Source organism: Vidua chalybeata, chromosome 7, assembly GCF_026979565.1.
Source record: "Vidua chalybeata isolate OUT-0048 chromosome 7, bVidCha1 merged haplotype, whole genome shotgun sequence".
Lineage (NCBI taxonomy): Eukaryota > Metazoa > Chordata > Aves > Passeriformes > Viduidae > Vidua > Vidua chalybeata.
In genome coordinates, this window is record NC_071536.1 from 3,520,262 (window position 1) to 3,541,635 (window position 21,374).

General features: G+C 48.2%; 1 protein-coding gene across 1 annotated transcript; it reads right to left on the minus strand.

Annotated features, from left to right (window-relative positions):
- Positions 1 to 1,283: 1,283 nt before the first annotated feature.
- On the minus strand, positions 1,284 to 21,159 carry ATIC (5-aminoimidazole-4-carboxamide ribonucleotide formyltransferase/IMP cyclohydrolase). The gene is made up of 16 exons (XM_053947608.1): positions 21,053 to 21,159; positions 20,462 to 20,588; positions 19,228 to 19,304; positions 18,161 to 18,227; positions 15,804 to 15,892; positions 14,342 to 14,493; positions 14,053 to 14,209; positions 12,750 to 12,875; positions 12,548 to 12,655; positions 11,205 to 11,290; positions 9,980 to 10,069; positions 8,893 to 9,021; positions 7,899 to 7,991; positions 3,077 to 3,259; positions 2,049 to 2,204; positions 1,284 to 1,600 (listed from the first exon to the last, which is right to left on the minus strand). The coding sequence occupies exons 1-16, from the start codon at positions 21,072 to 21,074 to the stop codon at positions 1,481 to 1,483; spliced, it is 1,782 nt and encodes a 593-aa protein (XP_053803583.1). The 5' UTR covers positions 21,075 to 21,159; the 3' UTR covers positions 1,284 to 1,480.
- Between the last annotated feature and the right edge of the window lie 215 nt (positions 21,160 to 21,374).

A 21,374-nucleotide genomic window follows, 5' to 3' on the forward strand; every position in this document is an offset into this window, starting at 1 on the left:
AGAACCTCACAGCAGGGTCTGTGCCAGCTGCAGCCACACAGCAGGACAGAGAAGCCACGTAAGGAGCATTGTGGACTCTCCTCTGTGGAAGAGTCCCAAACCCCAACTTTTACTTTAAAACTCCAAGCAATGACAATTCACAGGAAGCAACAGCACAGAAAACAGTCAGAGGCCAGGGTCGGGTTTAGCACAGCAAAGGAGCCAGCCAGGAAGAAATGGACAATTTTTATTTTGGATTGCTGTCTTAAGCCATACCAAAAAAGTAGAATGCTTTCCACCCTGTCCTGTCCCATCCAGTCATTTGGAAATAATCCATTGTAGAGATCAGAAAAGAGAGGAGTCTGCTCCCTTTCAGGCTGGAGCAGGAGCAGATGGAATGACAGTGTTAAAGGAAAACCAGTGCAGGATTATGGTACCTTAAATAACTCACCTAGGAAGTGTCTCTTTGCTTTGCTCCATTTGAACCAGTCTGCATCAGACAATGAGGTAAAACAAAAGGCATGGCCACAGTCAGAGCAAGGCAGCAGCACCCCCAGGTTTCCCCTCTCCCAGGTCCATCTCCCACCTGGGCAGCCCTGCTTGAGCCAAGGGCACAAGTACACACTCCCTGCTCTGCACCAGCTGAGAGCTGAGCCCACAGAAGTGTTTATTGAAAAACTCTGGGCTGCTTCTGGACAAAACTGAGCAGATTTTATAAAACGGAACCAAAGAGAGAAAATCCCTTAAGAACAGGCACAGTGATTGCCAGCAAAAACGTGCCTGGGCTCATCTTGCACTTCTCCAGATTTTCACTTTGCTTTTTCCCAAACTTAAGTTCAGTCTGCTTAGTGCAAACTGCAGGCAGGAGAGAAGGGAAGTGGCTCCAGACACTTCCCCCATTCCAGCCTGTCAACTCTGCTCCCATTATGGGAACAGGCCTGCCAATGGGTCTTCTACCTTGGAGAAAGCAACATAGCACTGGCAAAGCAGAGTGCAGGGCAGGATTCAGAGCACCAAACCCCAGAGTGCCTTGTGCAAAGGACCTGCTCCCTTCTCCTCCCAGGGAAGAGGATAATGGATTAGAAGTACCTGCTGACCCAAAAAAACCCTACCAGGCCAACTTAGTTCAGGACAATGCAGATCTTTATCAGTTCCATGAGAAGCTGAGCAGAAGCCAGGCTTTCACATAATTCCACAGGCCATCTATTGAATTAGTAGAATCTGGACCACAAAACCTACCTCAAAAATAAACCTTTTTCCTGAGAACACAGAATTTGGGTGACAGGGACCACACAGACAGCACGTAGCTAACAACTGTATGTTTATTTGCAAAAGACACTGATTTTCTACACTGGAAGCCAACTTGTACCTCTCTTCCTTCTCTCTGAACACGGGGAAAGGCCTCTTCAGCGTGACCAACTCTTGCTAAGCACAGGCTGCAGGGGCCTCCCAGTCACACCAGTGACATTTGGCTGCTGGAGAGGCTGTGCCCAGAGAGGGCTCAGTGGTGGAACAGACGGAGGTTGGTGTGGATGAGGGTGATCCCCAGCTCGTTGCAGGCCTCGATCACGACGTCGTCGGCAGCCGAGCCCGACGGGGCAGCGATGAACTGCACTCCACTCTGCACACAGGAGGAGTCAGAGGATCAGAGGATGGAAACCCAAAATCCCCCCCCAGTAGGAGCTGGCAGTCCGTTTTTCATCCACATCCCACTGAACAAAGGCGTCCAGTCCCAAAGACGCTCCTTAAGGGAGCAGGAAGTTCTCTCTGCTGCTCAGAAACAAGCCTAAAATTGTTCCTTTGGAAGCAACAGGCCTTGGCTTGATATTCCTAAATGGCTTAATAAACTTAATCCTCTATTCATCCCAAATCAACAAAATGAGCAATGACTGGATAATTACTGTCCATGTGAGAGCTGTAACCACCAGGAACATCCTTCCCAGGATCTGCTATCCTAGTGCAGGGATTTTGCTCAGCAGTGCACACACACAGAATGAAAAGGACATGCTCAGGCTGCACAGCCATTCCCCTGGAGCCACCCCAGCCTCCTGGCCCTGCCATGGCCTTACCCTCTTGGCTCTGTCGACGTTATCCCTAAAAGGGAAGAAGGCATCGGAGCTGAGGGACACATCAGAGAGCTTGGCAATCCACTGCTTCTTCTCTGCTTCCGTCAGCTGCTTGGGCACCTCTTCAAACATGGCCTGCCACTTCACCAGGTCCTCATCCTGCAGGCACGAGAAGCCAGCTCAGCCCCAGAGCACACAGCTCCCCCAGTTCCCTGCCAAGGGGATGAGTGATGGCTTTCCACTGATCCCAGGATTTCTGCTCCATGACTCTGCTGCTGGGAACCTCATGCCAGGGGATTTGAAACACACCACCACCATCAGGCCTTTCTGCAGCCTTTTAACTCCTTCCCTCTCCTCACCACAGGACGTGACGGCTTCGTTCTCTCCCTCCTCAATTCCAAGATGCTCTGCCTGCAGTGTGCTGCTCCATAAATGCCAGCAGGTATCTGGTAGATGACTTAACCCATGACCAATGGCAGCTCAGTTTATGATTCACCTTCTCAAACAGCAACTGATATAGTTCTTACCCCTTTAAATAAGCAACTGCTCACAAGGTGATTCACAAGGCCCCTAATCCAGCTCTTGGCTTTTGATACTTAAAAAGGACATACTATTTTGTTGTCTCACTGTGGCCTGTAATGGGGATGTCAGAGGGATTCTGAGAATCCAAAGTGCCACACAAACAAACATCTCTGTGTGAGAAGGAGCCACAGACAGGGCAGGGAGAACTGGAGCATCAGCTGGAGCTTTAACCCATCCTCACTGCTGGGAAGAACCAGAAGCTGAAGCCAAGCTGCTCACTGAGGCACAGGGCAGGCTGCAGCTCCCGGGGCTGTGGGTACAGTATGGGAGGGGCAAATCAGGACACTTTGCCACGGGGCCAGTAAATGACCTTGGGGGGATGGATCACCATCCTGGGCCCAGGATGGCCCAGCTCTGGAGTCACCCATTACAGCACACCCCAGCTATAACCCGCACACAGAGCTGGAGTGGCAGGAGCTGTGCTGCAGGGAAGCCGTGGCAGCCCTCACCTCTCCGATGGTGTCGGTGACGTACTGATCGATGGCGTTGGAGATCTCGGCCCGTTTCACGCCCGCCTTGAACCTCATGGCCAGCACGCGGGGGTGGTGCCGCAGCCACCAGTTGTTGGCCTTGTCCCCGGCCAGGCGCGTGCAGTGGATCCGGGACTGCTGCCCCGCGCCGATCCCGATCACCTGGAGCACAGCGGGACAGCGCACAGGCATCAGAGCCACGGCTGCACCCCAGACACGCTGCCAGGAAAGACCTCCCCCAGCTTAGCTGCTCCCCACCCAAGGTGAGAAGGTGTAGGTGATTAGTGGGGGAATGCCTGCATTCCTGATCCTGTAAACTGGTTACAGGGCCAGCTGTCTGCCCTGCTAACTTCTACAGCTCTTTGGAGCTGACAGTCACGCTCAGAACACTGATGTTCTTTCACCCTTCTAAATAACACGGCCCCAGCCATCAGAGTCAAAGCCTTAACCTCAGGAGAGTGACACAAGTATGGCTTCCTGCCTCTTCTGGAAAGAGGCACTTCAGTCACAGTGTTAACACCTGAGCCCAGGTCACCCAAACACCATCTCTCTGCTGAGTCAGGCACACACAGCTTAACCACATCAGCTGAGAGGTGCGGTGGATGAGGGGCAGTTTGTCTGGCAAAGCTGGTAAGGAAGTAAACCCACTGCTCACTCAGGAATGCTGGTCAGTGGCACTGTTACATCCGTGAATTGTCAAGGCCCTGGAGCTACCACACAGCTCCTATGCTGCCATCTGCCAGAATCCAGGTTTTTTGAAACAGCTGCTGCTAACCCCCTTAAATAGCACTTGTGCTTGATCTCTAACAGATAAGCCAAATCCACACTATAGTTTTATGTCAAGGAAGCTGCTATGAAAATACAGCACTGGCTCAGCTTCTGCAGCCAGACCCAGGCACCAGGGGCTGCCTGTCAGATTTGGGCTGGTAACTTTTGTCCATCCTGTGGCTATGGACAGCTCCTGCCATTCCAGTCTGGAGATCTGACAGAAAACAAGTCTCTCCCATCATTTCCTGCTCAGCCACAGCTGAGCTGTTCCCCAGACTTTCTTCAGGACACAGTGCTGAGGCTTGAGGTGCTGGCCATGCATTTCCAGCTCAGACTGGGACAGCTGGTAAAGCCATAAGTAGCAGGCTGCCCTCAAAGGAATGACTCATTTGTCTTCCCATTCATCGAGACACAGTGACTTCACCTCTTACCAGAACCATAAAACACTCTGCTGGATCCTGTTCCCCCAAGGAGCAAATGAAAGGCTTGGGAAGCTTGGGCTGCTATCAGATATAATCTGCTCAGCCATAACTGCAGTCACAGTGTGTAATAAACCATAAAGCCACAGGGATATTGGTGGTACCACAAACACTGAACAGACACAAAGTTTCTTACAGTTTAGTGGCACCTTGCCCCTGACAAACACTGCTGATGTCCAACCTCTGCTCTCAACCCACCCACTTACACTTCCAAGGGACCCTGGACCCAAAGGAGCTCGATAGCAGCGTCACACTGGTGTTATCACTTCCACAGAGGTTTATCCTCCCTCCCTGCACCAAGGAGAGGGCTGGCTGTGTTCCACAGCACACCAGGAACTGCCACCCAGCCCTGCAGAGTGGGACTAGCAAGGCTAGGCTAAGGCAGAAATTTTTAGCTGGGGATGCAGATGTTGGAGAGTACCCCAGACTGACTGCTGCTAGCAGGGGCCAAAATTCCATTAAACATTCCCAAGTTTCTAATACGTGGGATGTCCTGTGTCCTTTCCCAGACAGAATGATGTCTCAGTCTTCATCATGTCCTTGTGAGCTGTGGCATGGCACTCCTGTGATAGAATAGGGTGCTCTGCTTCCTGTCAGCATCCAAGAACCTTTCTGAAGAGCTTTCTCCTTTCCTCTGTGAACCACTCAAAGTATTTCACTTTTTTTGTGACCTAAATTTTGTCAAGATATGACTAACTAAATTTTGGCTTGTATTCAACGACTCCAAAATGGCAGGGACTTTGTATTTCAGTTGATCAAAGTGATGCAGCCTGTAAGTTCTTCACAAGCATCCCCACATCTGCAGAGGTTTATCTGTAACACTGGTTCAAGCCATTGCTTTGCCTTTTTTAAAAGCACAGGTTTTGATGGAACACTGCTGGGGAAGATTTCCTCAAACCAGGCTGGAATTTCTGGTTTAAAGAAGAAAAATCAGTAGGCTGAGCTTCTGCTTAATAAAGCAACCTCTAGACTTGTACCTGCATCTCCCCTCACGCTGGCCTGTACCTATTCCCTGCCTTTTTCACTTTATAAAATCCTTCTTCCTACACCTCATCATCCCTGCCCCACATGGTGCCCTTCCCCCACAAAAAACCACAGCCAAACCTTCAATATCCTCCACAAAGGAGCCATTCCCCCCCTTTCCTACACAAAAATTAATTATGTTTCTTTCAGAGCCTAATCTCCTGGGAATCCAAAAGTGCTTAAGCAGAGCCTATTAAGTGTGAGCAGCGAAAGGAGACAGCAGCACAGGGTGAGTAGAAAAAAATCCCAAAACTATCACTTAATAGAAAAAAGATTGGGTGAAAATTAAGAATTACTTGACTAAAAACACTTTGGTTCACAGGAGAGTCAAACACACTCCATAGCTGGAATCCTGTGCAACAGCACAGAGTGGATGAGATGGATAATGCCCAAAGGATTCTTGCAAAATGATCCAGACTGGTCTGGGTTTACTCAGATTTACCCTGGATAATGAATGAAAACAAAAACCCTAAAGACACTTGGAAATATAAAACTCTAATAAAGGACTTGACCATTGGGAAAACAAACAAAACAGGGAAGTCACTGGGACAGCATAAGGCAAATTAACAGGTTTGTTTTATGCTACCATACAGAGAATAAAGAAAGAAGTTGTTTAAATTGCTAATTTAAAACACGATGGTGTCATTAAAGCAAGTGTAAATCAACGTGGTACAAGCTAAAAGTCAGCCAGAACAAGCAGAAGTGTTTATTGCAATTAGTGGCAGCTGGTTTCCTGCAAATGAAGTGACACTCAGGTCTAGAAATGCTTCCCACTCCACACTTTCCTGGAATGCACAGCTACCCTGCTGGAGGGGCTGATCCATTCCTGAACCCATTCTGGATGTCTCATACACCAGAGCTTTCCTAGGCATCCCCACTTCTCAGGGATGCTGTGAGGCTGAACTAACCCCTGGAAAGCAAGCTGGACTTCCCAGGCTCGGCTCATGTAACCCAAACCAGGGCAGACCCTGGAAGAGCAGATGAAGAGCAGCAATGTGGAAGGTGCTTTCCACATGAAAATCTGCAAGCCACCTTTGCAGCCCAGCCAGCTGAATCCCTGCCTGCCCAGGCTGCTTCTGCCTGCTCCCTCCTGCCCTCTCCTTTCCATATGGTACATCCATTACCACACACACTCTGGAAACATCTGCAGCACCACGCTCAGCCCAGACTTGCAAAAGCACTGGGGAAATTGGAAATTGCTGCTGTGGTGAGGGGAAAGGAGCAAAGACAGGGACACCTTTGTTCTGGGGCTATGAGATCTAACACTGCTGACTGCAGAGAATCATTTAAAAGGAGAAAAAAACCAAAAAACAACCCAACATAAAGCAGAATAAAAGACAAATGCTGGATCTCCAGAGACATCATCTGAGGAACCACACAGCACACGACCCCAGGAAGTCCTGTGAGACAACACTGCAGCCTTTTCAGGCTGTACCAACAACCTGACAAACACATCAGAGCCAATGCAGGGAGAGCACTGCAGCTCAGTCTCAGTCCCTACCTGTAGGGTTCACGCTTTGATCCATTTTGCTGATTTATGATGTACCAAAGCTCAAAAACATTCTCTGTATTTGTCTTCTATATTAATCCAGGCCTACTGAAAAACTTCCATGGAGAGCAAAGAGCCAGCAGAACAGCACCATTACAAGAATGATCTGCTGGGCAACAATACAACTTTCAATGCTTTTACACTGACTTTTAGATAAATTATTTAGGCTGAATACCTGGTGCCAACTTGGAAAGAATGGACTTTTTTAAAATTCAAGATTCAAACTGAAAGAGTGGAAGTTTAGGTTAGATATTAGGAAGAAATTCTTTCCTGTGAGGGTGCTGAGGCCCTGGCACAGGTTGACTAGAGAAGCTGTGGCTGCCCCTGGATCCCTGGAATTGTTCCAGGCCAGGCTGGACAGGGCTTGGGATAGCAGAAGGTGTCCATGCCTATGGCAGGGGCTGGAATAAGATGGGCTTTAAGGTCCTTTCTAGCCCAAAACCACTGTGTGACCATAAGATTCATAATCTCAATTACACATTTGATAATGGCCCTAAAAATTCCAACATCCATCATCAGCTTTTGAAAAAAATATAATCAGGGAGAACAGAAGATTTTTTTTGCCACAGAGGGGTGGAAAAAAAAAGAGCATATCCCATCTTTCTAAGGAAAAAGTGAAAACAAAGAAGCATTTGGACAGTCAGAATCCAGCTGAGAAACCTACTGTAATTTCCTAAGGTTCTACACTGACTACAACACTCCCTGACAAAAATGATGTGAAAGAACAGAGTAGTTAGAAAGAAATGACTCAAGGCCACAGTGCAGAAGCATGTAAGAGCTTTTCCAACCCCACCAACAAAAGAGCCAGCCCTGCCATTATCAAGAAAAAATGGCAGCAAGGTTTTGAAGCAGCCTCTTGAGAAGCACAGCACCAGTGCAGGGCAGCCCCTCTGGCCCTGTTCAGCAGCTCCCCGTGTGCTGGAGGGTTTTCCAGGCCTGCCTGTGAGCAGTGGGCTGGGGAAGCCCTGCTGCAGCTCCCTACCTGCCCATCCTTGGCGTAGCAGACCGAGTTGGACTGGGTGTACTTGACAGCGATGCTGGCCACGATCAGGTCCCGGACAGCGGCCTCGGGCAGCTGGAACAGAGCACCACTGTCAACACCAGCCTGACACCCACGCTGCACCCCAGCCATCACAGTTACTGAAGCGCACACAGGGAAAACAAGGTAGCTAAAAATACCCTCATTTGGTCAATTACCAGCAAATTTTGTTTAGATTAAAACCCATGAATGATTGGTTTGGCAGCTGATCTCCCAACTCTCAGGGGTAAGACTCAATCTCAGTGGGTTCCATACTGGCCTTCAGCCTAAAAACTCTGCATTTACTGTCATCAGATGTGCTCACAGGAAAAAGCCAGGACCACAACAATCAGAATGGCTCCCAAAATCTGTATTATTTTTAAGTTCCATTCCTAATTTAGGAAAATTATTATTACCCCAATATCTGAATTTGCTTCTGAGCCCATGACTAATCGTGTGCTCATTAATGTCTGGTTTTTTAATGAGAATGAGATCAGAGACAAGGAAATCACTGAAAACTTTCTGGTGATGTGGTCTCTAATTGCTGAGCAATGGCAGCCAGGCCAGAGTTTATACAACACCATGCACACAAAAGGGTGAGGTAAACAATGAGTCAGGAGATGTGATGGATCCTTAGCACATGGCTGTTTCACCATAAAAAATTGCACGGTAGCTTCTTGTTTACCAAGAGTATTTATAAATATTGTGGTAGTCTGAGATAATGGGAAAGGTCCATCTCCTCTTATTTATCCAAGGACTCAAAAGAAAGGAAAGCTATCTTGATTTACCCAAATATATTAGGTCCAGAAAGCCCACTGCATTGTTCACTAAAAGCCAGTTAAACCTCATTAAAATATTTTAGGAGCTCTTGAAATTGCCCAGTGGTAAATTCCTTGATGAAGGCACAGCAGCTCCTTCATTCCCTGTGTCTTTAAGCTCATTTATCTCCCACACTCACATTTTTGTTCTTGGTGACAATGTTCTTGAACAGCGACCGGTCGATGACCGCGTTGTTCCTCTTCTGCATCAGGTTCAGGCCGTAGAGGGTTCGGACCTCCAGGTCATCGGGCTCATAGTGGGGATCCATCTGAAAGCCAAAGACAGCCCAATAAAGCACTTTTAGATCAAAACCTACAGTCTCCCAGTTTCCACACAAAGGGGAAAAACATGCACACACATACAGAGCCTTCCAGAGGAAGGCAGGAAGGAATATTTGGAGCTGCTTCCTATATGCCTCAAGCTACAACTCCCAGCCCTCTGTGACATCCAAGGAACAGTGAATGTGATTCTTTCCACAGCTGCACTCTTGGGGCACATCTCCATCCCAGCTGGAAGCACAATTAATTTACACCAGCCCAGGGATCAGGTTAACTGGAACTGTGACACTGCACTCAGGTCCACCCATGCATGGCCTTATTCAGAATTTTGGGAGCCCTAGCTGAGGTTTCAGACAGGAAACAACCCAGACTAAGGTGACCGGCTCAAAATAGGAGCGTGCACACGCTTTATGTGGTTTTCCTAATCCACTGAAATGTTTTAGACCAACTTTCCTTAGCATTGCTCTGCATTCAGCCCTGAAGATACACGCTTCACCAATGGATGACCTCATCCTTGCAAAGCTAATTGAATTCCAGGAGGTAATCAGCTGCCAAGACTGTCTGCAATTTCATTCTTTCTTGCCTGAAGCTCCTGAGCCATCTTCTCCAGCTCCCCTGGCAGCTACACTACAACTGCAACTTCAGCTAAGCCTTGGATTTTCTTTTTGTGATGCTACAGTGAAGTTCTTTGCTCATTTGTCTCTCAGAGGCAGCAGAAATAGGACATGACAGCAATCTGTGATCCATGAGTCATGTTCACCAAAACTGGGTGATTCTGGAGTTCCAATAACCACTGCAGGAACTAGGAAGGCAACCTGACACTGACTTGACCACACAATATTAATATTGCCTGACAAGCATGCTGGCTGCAGCATGTGAAGGTGCATATCTCAGGTCCAAAGTGTCTGTGCTTCCAGCTTCATCCCTGACTGGAGCAGGGGTACAAACCTGGAGGATACAGTAAGCACCATTCTTCTTTTTGGAAAGGATTTTGAGAGCTTCTTCCTCATAGCCAGGAGCCACCACACCATCAGATACCTGCAACACACAGAGATTTCAGCTTCCACAGGAGAAAAATGAATCGGGGGCTAAGCCTGAAAGCTGCACCAGCCATTTCCTGCACTGAAGACACACCTCTCTTGGGGTCTGTCTGTATCCTACAACAGCAAAAGCACGGTTACAGTATGGGTTTCAGTCCTGGAAACAAAAACCAGCAGAGCATTGTGAGCTCTTGGCAGAAGTTATTAAAAAGCACCTCCCATCCCTCTAATCAGAATGGAGCTAGTAACTAATATCCTCCTCCAGGGGGAAACAGCTTGACCATGACATCCCCACTTCTCAACCCTAACAGTAAATGTGGCATAAAATCCAATAAATCCTCATTTCAAACAGTGACACTCCTGAGGAGGCAAAAACCCTGGGAAAAAAGCTGTTAAGAGCACGGAAACAGAGTTTACATTCATCAGCGCTGTGAAGCAATACACAACATCCACATTTGTGCCTTACAGTGTGGGTGAGGTTTTTTTCATTTTCAGCAGCACTGTACCAAAAGTTACCCTCACAAACCAGCTAAATATGCTCTTTCATTTGCTTGGCATCATAAAATCACAGAATGGTTTGTTTTGGAAAAGGCCACCTCACTCCACCCTCCAGTTGTGGACAAGGACACCTCCCACTAGACCACGTTGCTCCAAACCTAAAAGATTCTGTGATTCTAAGGAAAAAGCACAGCCTGGGAAGTGGCTGAGCCTACATGTAAGTGACAGGTAGCAACCTATTTCCAAATTCCTGCCTTGGGCAAGGGGCTGGCCATCAGCATTCCAAGTCCTTCACTTCTCCCCTGACAGCTGCTCAACCAGACACTTGTGACAGCCTAACCAGGGCTCCTTTCCAGAGATCTGCAATCACCTTTTGGAAAGCAGCATTGCCAGCTCTGCTATTTCACAGGCTCCAGCACACACCCAAATGATAATTGGCAGAGAAAAAAAAAAAAAAAAAGCATCAAAAGACTGGTGTAAATTCTGCACTCCAGATCAGAGGATTAAACAAATGGCCCAGTAAAAGTCTTCCTGGTAAAATGGTCTATTTCCAACAAAAAGGCTGTTACAAACCAATGGCTGCATGTGAAATGATTCTCCTTGATACCCTGGACTGATTTGCTGCTGTCACTGACCTCTCTGGAGATGATCTTGGCAGTAGCCACATCACAGACATCAGACAGGGCAATGAAGTCACCAAAAGAGGACATCCGATCAGCACCTGAAAAATCCTGATTTTACTCATTTGTCACACTTCAGCATCAGACAAAGAAACTCTTCACTCCTACAGTCTACCAATTGCTGTGAGAGCTAAGAATTTAATCCCACAGCAAAAATAACCAAAAAAGAGGCCATAAAAGCAATGAGGATGAAAAATCCTACCTCAAACACATGGACCTTTATATATTCCCATAGTTCAGATATTCTTCCTTCTTCACTGCCTCTGTCAAAGCTCTAACTCTGTAATGACTACCTCCAGCACTGCAAGCAGCCCAGCTGTACCCTTGGTGGCAGGAGGACAAGGAGAAGCAAGGATGACACAGAAAGATTTTAGATGGGAGACAGTTGGAAAAAGAGGAAAGCTTTTAGATGGCTATACTCCCACCTGGCTTTTCCTGCAAGAAAGCAGATCCAGAAATGTGGCAATTTTTTTCTTCTTTTGTTTTAAAATAAGTATTTTCTATTTAATGGCATAGCTAAGGGGAAATCAATTCCCATCACAAATGCTCCACTACTCAGGAAGGTCAATTCTTCTGTCCCTGCCATTCTAAGGGTTTGTTTTTCTAGCAACCATGCAATGGTTTTGTGAGAGCAACATTCAAAGGTGGTCTGTGAAAAATGAACCCAAGCCAGCATGCTCCTTATCAAGTCTGCCTTGTTTTTTGTAATCTGTGCAGATTTTCTAGGAATGCCATGGAAAATGAGACACATAGCAAAGTATCTCAGCTAAGCAGAGGAAGCTGATTTTGTTTATTTTTGTTAGCTTTTTTTTTTGTGAGCTCTGCAGTACAAGAGCATAAAAGAATCACCCATCAAATATCAGACAGAAGCATCCCTACTCATGTTAAATATTCCTGAGCAGCCCAATGCTGAGTGTGCTACCAGCACTGCTGTTTATCCAGATCCTTTAGTCAAAGCCCCATATATATATATATATGTGTGTGTTTTTGTGTGTGTGTGTGTGTGTGTATGTACAAATTTAAATATAAAAATATATCGTCTTACAGGGCTTCTATATTCACCAAGGAACAGAATCCAAACTAGCTTCAGCTCTTTGAAACCATATACAAGGGCTGCTCTCTTGGAAAGCAACTTCCAATAGGCAATCAGGAAGATCCTTACGGAGAAAACCCCTCTGGAGGAGGAGTGTGATGCAAAGGGAAGAGCAGGGCAAGAGCTGAGGATGCTGCTCAGGTGCTGAGCCCCGAGCTCAGCTCTTTGGACAGGCTGGTTTGCTGTGGTTATTTGGAGCCCTCACCTCTGCTCCGGGCATAGGCAGAGGCCAAGGGCGTCAGGGTCTTGTGGAAGTCGTGCACCATGCACACTTGGGCCTCCTCCTCGCTGAGCGGAACTCCAACAGCAGCACCTAGTGGGAAACACGAGCCAGGGCACTCCAGCTGCGGCTGCCTGCCCCAGGACCTGCCCCCACGGCCGGGGGCGGGGAGCAGGGCCCAGCCTACCTGCGGGACTGACGTGCTTGAAGGAGGCTGCGGCCGGAATGCCCAGCGCCTGCTTGAGCTCCTTCACCAGCTGCCAGGCATTGAGGGCATCGCAGAGGTTGATGAACCCGGGAGAGCCATTCATCACTGCAAACACAGCACACAGACACGTTAAAGCAGGCAAACCCCTCTCCCCAAAGCCTGGAGAGCCAGCACAAAGGATTTCCCCAGAGAGCATTGAAATCACTACAAACTGTTGTTGTTCAATGACCCTGGCTCCTCAACAACTGGTGGAGTGCCCAGAAATCCACACCAAGAGTAAGGGCCATTTAAAAGTCTACTCTCGAAGTGTTCTTTCTGGCCCTGAAAGAAGAACTGCTTGTACTGACATGGCAGCACTGGGAACATTTGAGGAGACTGGAGGAGAAAAGATAATTTCAACAATAATCCACATCCAGGAAGAGTGAGCATAGCACTGTTCTGCTGCCATACTGGGAGGCAGACTTGCAAGCAAATCAACCTCCAGTGCAGGAATCGAAAAGCTTCCTAAGAGGTCTCAGAGTTGAAATGGGGAAAATGCTGCAACACAAAGCTTCACTGCTTATTCAGCAGGACAATGCCCACACACATTGAAAGCAGTCTCAAGAACAAGAGTAGCCAGACTTTCCTTCCAAAACAGGGGTTTTCCCTCACTAAAACAACGCTGTGGCAAGTGGCAGAGATACACCAGACCTGTCCCAAATTTCCAAGTGGAACTAGTATCCCTTCCTGCTGCCACCATCAGCAGAAGCAGCATTCTACAAACCCAAGGTAATAAACCCTGGCTCAAATCCATCAAAGAAAGAAAAACCAAAAAAAAAGAACAAAATCAATTCTAACCTAGAGAAAAACAGCTTGGTTTCTAGGCAGAGTAAATAGTGACACAAAAAAAATGGGGAAGATACTAAACAAAGAAAATTGCAAGTAGAAAAGCATCTTAAAAGGATGATGAGGTTTTCCTTTGCAAAATCTGGATCTAATGTCATGCAGAAAGTACACTACATACATCTGTTCAAAGCATCTTGGACACACAATCCTACAGCAACAGAAAACATGGAACTGCAACTGGTCTTGTGGAGCTCAACAGAGCAGCATTCCTGTCTCATACAGCTCAACTTTTAACTGTGAAGTTAGTGCCACTCAGTAATAAAGCAGCTGTGAGGACACTGCTGGCCATCCCCTGCACTAAGGTACAAGATGGTCTTTCAGTTTCAAAGACTTGTCCAGCACCTCCATTCCCAGCTATCCCAGAGCTCCCTGTAGGCCAGCAGAGCCGAGGCCTCACCTGTCAGGGGCAGTTTGGGGCTCGTGGTGTAGAGCTGCGCAGGACTCTGGTGAGGATTCATGCCGTACCTCAGGGGCAGCTGCGACACTCCCTTGCTGTACTCCTTCCTAAAGTAGTCAGAGATGGCTGCATCGTACTGGGCAGTGTGGGTGAAGGCCTGGGGACACAACGGGGGACACTTGGCAACTCAGAAACATCAACTTACAGAGGATTTGGTGTTTAAAGAGGTAAAGAACCTCTTTCAACACGAGCCTGGCCCAGCCCTTCACGGCAGGAAAACGTGACCAACCTTGAGTGCCAGCAGCCGCCGGGTTTCCATGGCAGTGTCTTTGTCCCTTGAGGCTGCCATCTCTTTAGCTACCGCAGCGTAGTCTGCAGGGTCACACAGGACTGTCACACGGGCGTGGTTCTTGGCAGCTGCCCGCAGCAAGGCCACGCCCCCTGCAAGAGAGGGGCACAGGCGTGGAGCACTTCCCTCCTGGACACAGCACAACCAGGAGGCACGGTGGCTGAGGCCAGGAAGGGACGAGCACCATCGCTCCTTTGTGCACATGAATGTGTCCCCTCCCTCCAGCACAGAGAGGGGTGAGTGCTCTTCAAAATGCTCAAGGCTGGTGGGTTTGACTCAACCTGCTGGTGAAGGTGCACACTGACTGGGCTTGGCACACCCAGGCAGAGCTGCAGGGACAAGGGAACAGGATGTGGGGTGTCTTGATTTGAAATTTCCAACCTAAGACACTGGGGCAAGAATGTCTTCCAACAGCACAGCCACATCCCAAAGAAGCTGGCTGACCCCACACGTGGCTTAACCACCATCCTCTGCACACTGGGTCTGCAGAAAGATTTGCTTTCACACTGCCACACAACAAAGGTTCCCAAATGTCTCTGCAAATAATAATGAATCTTGCCCAGGTCCTCTGTGTGAGATAAAGTGCCACACTTCTCCCTTCAGTCTGACTGCACTGCTATTGCAACTCTTTAAATCATACAAGATACTAGGCTGCTGCAAAGGAAAAGTAGAGGCTGGCATTGCTTCATGCAGAGCAAGTATTACTCCATAAAACATTTAATAGAGAGCTCTGCTGGGCATCATTTGGACTAAACTACTGCAAGAAAATCCAATCCCAATCCAACCACATGGCACAGAACTGTGCCCGTGCTGTTCACAGGCTGCCAAGCAGAGATGCTGCAGTGAAGGCACAGCAAGCCTTTGGGGTTAATAACTAGCAGCAAGAGAGAACATGCTAATGCAGGTGTCCATGCTTCCCAGCACAGGTCCTGAGTACTCTCCCACATATTCAGACCAACCCCTTTCCTTCTAATGGCTTCCTGCAGTGAAGTTCTCACTCATTCTCAGAGCACTTCCAGTGGCTCAGCTCTGCCCTCCAAAGCTCATGTTTTTTTTTAAATTTCTATTACACTGTCAGGCTGCTATAGAGGTTTAGTCGGCTCTCCATGTTTCAGCAGGAAGCATGGTCCACCTGGCCTGTCCTAGCAGAGCCCTCAGGCTCCTTCCTTAGGGCAATGCATGACTTGCCCCCCATGCAGCATGCCTTGTTATTGACACTTTAATTGCTTAAAAGCAACGAGGCTTACCCAACTACGCCTTCAGCCTGCTCCTTGCAGCTCCTGAGCAGACTTCCTTTACGGGTGTGCAAAGAACACCAAACAAAAAGAGAAGAGCTGAGACCACTCAGAGTTCAGAAGCATAGTCTGTCTGGAAAGCAGATTTCCTCTCTCCTTCAACTTACCAATATCAATCTTTTCCACTGCATCCTGTACAGTCACACCGGGAGAAGACACAGTCTTCACAAACGGGTACAGGTTGCACACTACAACTCTGAGAATTGAGAGGGAAAACTAGGTTATTCATCAAGAAATAACAGTGCCAAACTGGGCTTGGCAAGCACAATCACCAGTGATTTTATGACCTTGTCTCTCAGATCAGGGACCAGCATAAAATCCTGTGGCCAAGAGTGGTGCTCAGCCCAAGGGCAAGTGATGGTATAGTGCATTATAACATTCAACAAACAATGTCAGAGCCACAGCTTACAGCAACCAGACTGAAGGAAGAGCTTCTTTAAATACATGTGCCTGAATATAAATGTTTAGTGATTCTGGTGCACAACCTCAGCCATTTCAAAGGACTTCAAAATGGGCTCTCAGCAGTACTGAAAATGGGCATCCACCAATTCTCAAAAGAGCGTAAGCACCCAAGAAAGGTCCATTACAAATGAAGTACAATCAATCTAATTTTCCACAACTTTTCCAAGAGCAGAAAATGACCTACACATCACCTTCTGGACTTTTAAAATACCAACAATATATGAAACCTGAGTGTGCAGCCCAAATGCCAGAAAGCTTCTGTAGCGCATGAAAGTGGGGGAGAAAATCGACTTTTCCCTCTCAAGCTAAGACCAGACCTTACTGGAATTAATTTTTCCATCAGATCTAGAAGGAGGTCTGTATTCCAGCAAATATGATGTAATAACTTGCCTGTCCCATCCCACCAGAGCCACAGGAACTGCAGTGAAAAGAAGGATTTGTTGTGACCTTCACAAACAGGGTTTTTAATCCAAGAGAATTAATTTACTCTCTTGATCTGAGTACATGAAGGTATTGAACTCCAAGGCATGCTCAGTGTGGCACAGAACTGCTGTGATGAGTACCCTCGTGTCCAACGTACAATATTCCTTTGTTCCCACTCCATGTGAACTCCAGCAGAAGGGATGCTAAGTATGGCTTTCAGAAACCCCCGTCTCTACATTTCTTACTATCTTTTATTGTCTCTTCTGTTTCTAATGTCCCCTTCCCCCAGTCCATTCATGCTCCTGACCTGTTGCAAACCATCAGGAACCTGTGGACTTTAACACTGCTAACTAACACTTTTACCTGTGCAAACCAAGACAATCAGTATCAGGCTTTCCTTCGCTGACTCAGATATGCAAATTTTATGCAACTATGCAAAGGCAGTCCTGCTGAGGATCAGCTACTTCTGCTTTTTGCAAGAGAACCTGAATCCAAATTACCAGTCTGGATGCAAGTGCACCATAAGTCACTGATGTAAGGGCACATTATTCCCCCTGCAATTCAGCAGAGCCTGCTTTAATATGCAGCATGCTCTGAAGAGCCACCACTGCTGAGCCATCTAAGAGGATTCCTGTGGTTTTAAATTTCAGGTTTTCAAATTCAGCCCAGAAATCCATCCTTCAGTTTCTAAAAGTAATTTTGAAACTCCAGATGCATTCTGGCCCACAGTCATACCGTACCTCCCACCCTGGCTACACCTACAATTTGCTATGTCCAGCTCAGCCATTTGTTTCTGAACCAGGAGCTACTCCCTGATGTACAACTGGTTATTCACAAGCAGTTGCTGGATGTTAACACCAGTTAGTTACATACAGCCCCCAACTGCCCTGTGTGACTGAACTAAGCAAACACATTCTAACAAAAACTGAAAAAAACTCCTAAACTTTGGTACATTAGTGCAGAAAGTTTCTTCTGGATGCAGCTCACTTGTTCCCAAGATGGCTCTCAAAGTTTAAGTTTTCTGTCTCTTATCTGTGTGTTTTCTGTCTGAACAAACACAGTGTTCCTGACCCATTTTCCATGCCTATTCTTTATTTATGTGTGGAAACTCAGTAAACATTATGCAAATATCAAAGGGTATATTTACTAAGCAAGCATTTCAAAATCGGGAATTGCCATCTGATCAGACACATGGAACCAACCTGAGGGAAGATGAGCCAGCTTCAAAAGTACTGAACTCAACTCTGCAACACGTGTAACGTGGCCCTACACTGACTGTGTGTAACGTGTCAAATTTCCCAGGGAAGCAGCAGAAATTCAGACCTCTGACTTCCCTGTGGAAACCACAACCTAATTTTCTTGTTTGACTTTTCTCTTATTACAAGTGGAGAAGAGGCGCCCGTAGAAAATTGTGTTTTTAAATACACAGTATGTGCTGCCAGGGCAAAGAAAGGAGACTGCAGATCAGGAGAGGTGTGCAGAGGTTACAATTCCTACTGCTCCCCTTCCTTGGTGTTGACTGAGCTCTGCTGTTGGTTTTTGATTCCTGATGGATTGCATCACATCCCCCAACATTTACCTTACAAGGCTGAAATCCTGTTTCTTCATATCAGCATTATCCTCTGGAATATTGCGAGCCAGGATGCCTAGTTACAAAAATCCAGTGCATCTTCATTAAAAAAGAACTACATCACCAACAGGTTTTTAATTCAACATCTCTCTTCACAGTGTGCTTTTGTCCTCAGGGCCTTTCTACCTTAACTTTTTCATTTTAGTTCTGACAGCACCTCAGCCCCTGCTCCTTTATTCCACTTCACAGTCTTTGGCTGTTCAAATTCCATGCTAACAGGTGTTCTTCCCCCATTGATAAATCCTGGAGTATTACAAACTCTGACCAGCAACCTCAACAATGTACTTGCTTTAAGGGTAGTTGCTACCCTTAAAACACTGAAACCCTCATCAAGGACTTCAGGGGAGAGAAAAAGGGCACCTGCCCTATGAGACAAGGGAAGCAAGAGGGAATGAGCAGTGCAGGTGGCTGGTGAGGTCTAGGAACTCAGAGAAACATGAGGGTGACAGGCTGGCACAGTGTGAGGAGCAGCACAGTCCTGTGTTCAGGGTCACGGGAGATTGTCTCCAGCCCTCATGTACGATGGGCAACAGGTTCCACTTGAGGTACCTGAAGCACAGCAACAGGAGATGAAAGAGCAGATGGATTAAGGTGCAGGCAGACCAGTTATCAGAGATCCTCCCTGCTGAAGAGGAGTCAGAGAACATCAGAGCATGCAGAAATCACCCCTTAAAGCCTATGCTGTTGTGTTCCTTGTGCTGCACACCAGACCCACCCACAGGTTAAACTCCGTGCAGCTGACGCTGCAAAGGCATTTACAGAGAAGCTCTGTCACTTATAGCCCCGGGGAGAGAGCTCTGCTAACTGCAGAGATGCCAGCATAGCAACAAGGAGGTAATTCAGCCACCCTGCACCTCTCCACCCGGTGGCTTTTCACCTCTCCTTCTGTTCCTGGAGCAAATCTGTTCTCATTACTCAGTTCTTCCACACAACCCTTAAAAAAGGCATCTGTCAACTCCTCCTTCCCACCCTCCCTGCCCTCTTTTAGAGTGAAAGATGTATTAACAGAAACATACCAGCATGGACTGCAGGATGAAGGGTTTTCACACGCCCACCCAGCATCTCAGGGAAGCCTGTCAGGTCCGAGACATCTCTGCCCAAGAAGAAAACAGCACGGAAACAGATGTGCCATACTGACTTTATCTAGAGGCTGAATAACCCAAACCAAAGAAAATGCACAGATTTCACAACAAAACCCCCCTATACCAAAGGGGCAACAACTGCTTTTCCCATGGATGGAAATAGAGTTCATGGGTCACACCCAACTAAGCAGTACAGCTATGTCTTGAATACACTGGAATAACCAAGATAAGCAAACCCCAAGTCAGAACGGTTTACACAGAGAATGGAAGGCCATGTGGAGGTGCTCTTCCTCCCAGCTTAGTTTCTCCACTCCTTGTGACTGTTTAGAACCATAATAACAATAATGAGGGAAGGGGAAATGTGAGCATCCTTTGCTTCAGGCTTCACTGACAGCACAGCCAAGGAAATAATTGGAGAGACACAGCCAAGGGCTGGGTAACAGTGAGCTCTGGAAGTGATGTAGATTTGTGCTGATGTGTTCCAGGAGCCAACCACTGTGTTCACAGGGAGCAAAAACAGAGTTACAGCCACCTGTCCTGCCAAATAATTGATATTTTTTTCATCACTGCACTGAAACCCATTTTTATTTGGCCAGAGCTGGCTTTTTAAATCACAGCATGGAAGAAACCAGAACAAATTTCCTCGGAATCATGGGCTAAAACAGCCAGTGACTGTACGTGACCTTCTTCCAACAGTGGATGCACAATACTTAAAGGTTCCATCTGCATTAAGTGATTGTGCTGGGAAAATTATTTGTGACCAGTGAACTCCAGTGAGCTTCAACATGTTCCTGACACATCAGTGCTGTCCCAGGACCAGGCAAAGATCAGCTTTCCCCTGGCTGTGAGGAGCAGCACTCAGGGCAGATTATGAACATCAAGGTAACATCAAGGTAAAGCTGGCTCAAGGCAGACAAGGAATCACAACAAAAAGCTCCAACATCTCTCCTCACAGTAATGCACCTCAGCCTCAGCCAACAGACCCGTAGACAAAAAGGTTCTGAAGTTTGCTTTGGGGCAGGGTTTTCTTTTTTTTGTTGTTGCTTTTGAAGGGAAGACTTCTTTCAGACCAGTTTTGACTCATTTTTGTTCACAGAGAAAACAATTTAAGCAACCTCAGGGCCCAAAAGAGCATTTTTGGTGGTGATGTACAGGGGAGTGTGTGTACCTGACCGGCAAGCCAGCATCCCTCAGGGACTTGGCTGTTCCTCCGGAGGCAATTAAACCCAGGCCAAGCGAATTCAGGCTCTTCGCAAATTCCACCAGGTTGGTCTTGTCAGAGACGCTGAGTAAAGCTGGCAGGCGGGAAGAGCACGAGTGTTTGGGTTTTAGCGGCGGAACAGAGAAAACGACAGGATTAAGCGAGTAAAACTTTTACAAACTGCGTAGCTTAGGAGTTTATGCGGTGCCAGGTGCCTGGGGAGGGGAAGGGAAGAAGCACCAGAGCCTCGCGGTTCTCCTCAGGGGAAGCCGCCCCTCAGGCGAGGCCACGGCCTCAGGGCGGGCGCCTCAGGGCGCGGGCCCGATCGCCTCAGCGCCTTCCCGCTCGCCGGGAACGAGGGACAGCCGGCCCGGGGGACACGAACAGCGCCCGCCCGCCCTCGGCACCCCGCGCGGGAACCAGCGCTGAGGCGCCTTCCGGGGCCGCCCTGCCGAAGCGAACCGGCGGCCATTGCGGGGCACTGCGGCGGCGGCAGGGCGCACCCGCCACCACCCCTGAGGGCCACCCTCCCCGCGGCCATCGCCCGCCCCGCGTTACCGAGCTGCTGCCGCGCGGCCATGGCGCCGTCGGTGGGTGCAGGAGGGCGCGGAGGCCGGGAAAGGACGAGCGGCGGCGGCCCGGCGGGATTTGGGCGCACGGGGGCGGGAGCCGGAGGGGGCGGCCCGGGCGGGGCGGGGAATGGAGGGAGGCGGCGGTGCCGGGGTCGGGTGGCGGGCACGTTTGTTTCGGGACACACGCGTGTCCTCGGGTGCGACAGCGGGGGTGAGGATGCCCCGGCGTCTTGTGTGGGCCACGTATGGGCGAGCGGGTGTTCCCGCTGCACGTGTGAGAGACACACAGACACACACACATATATACA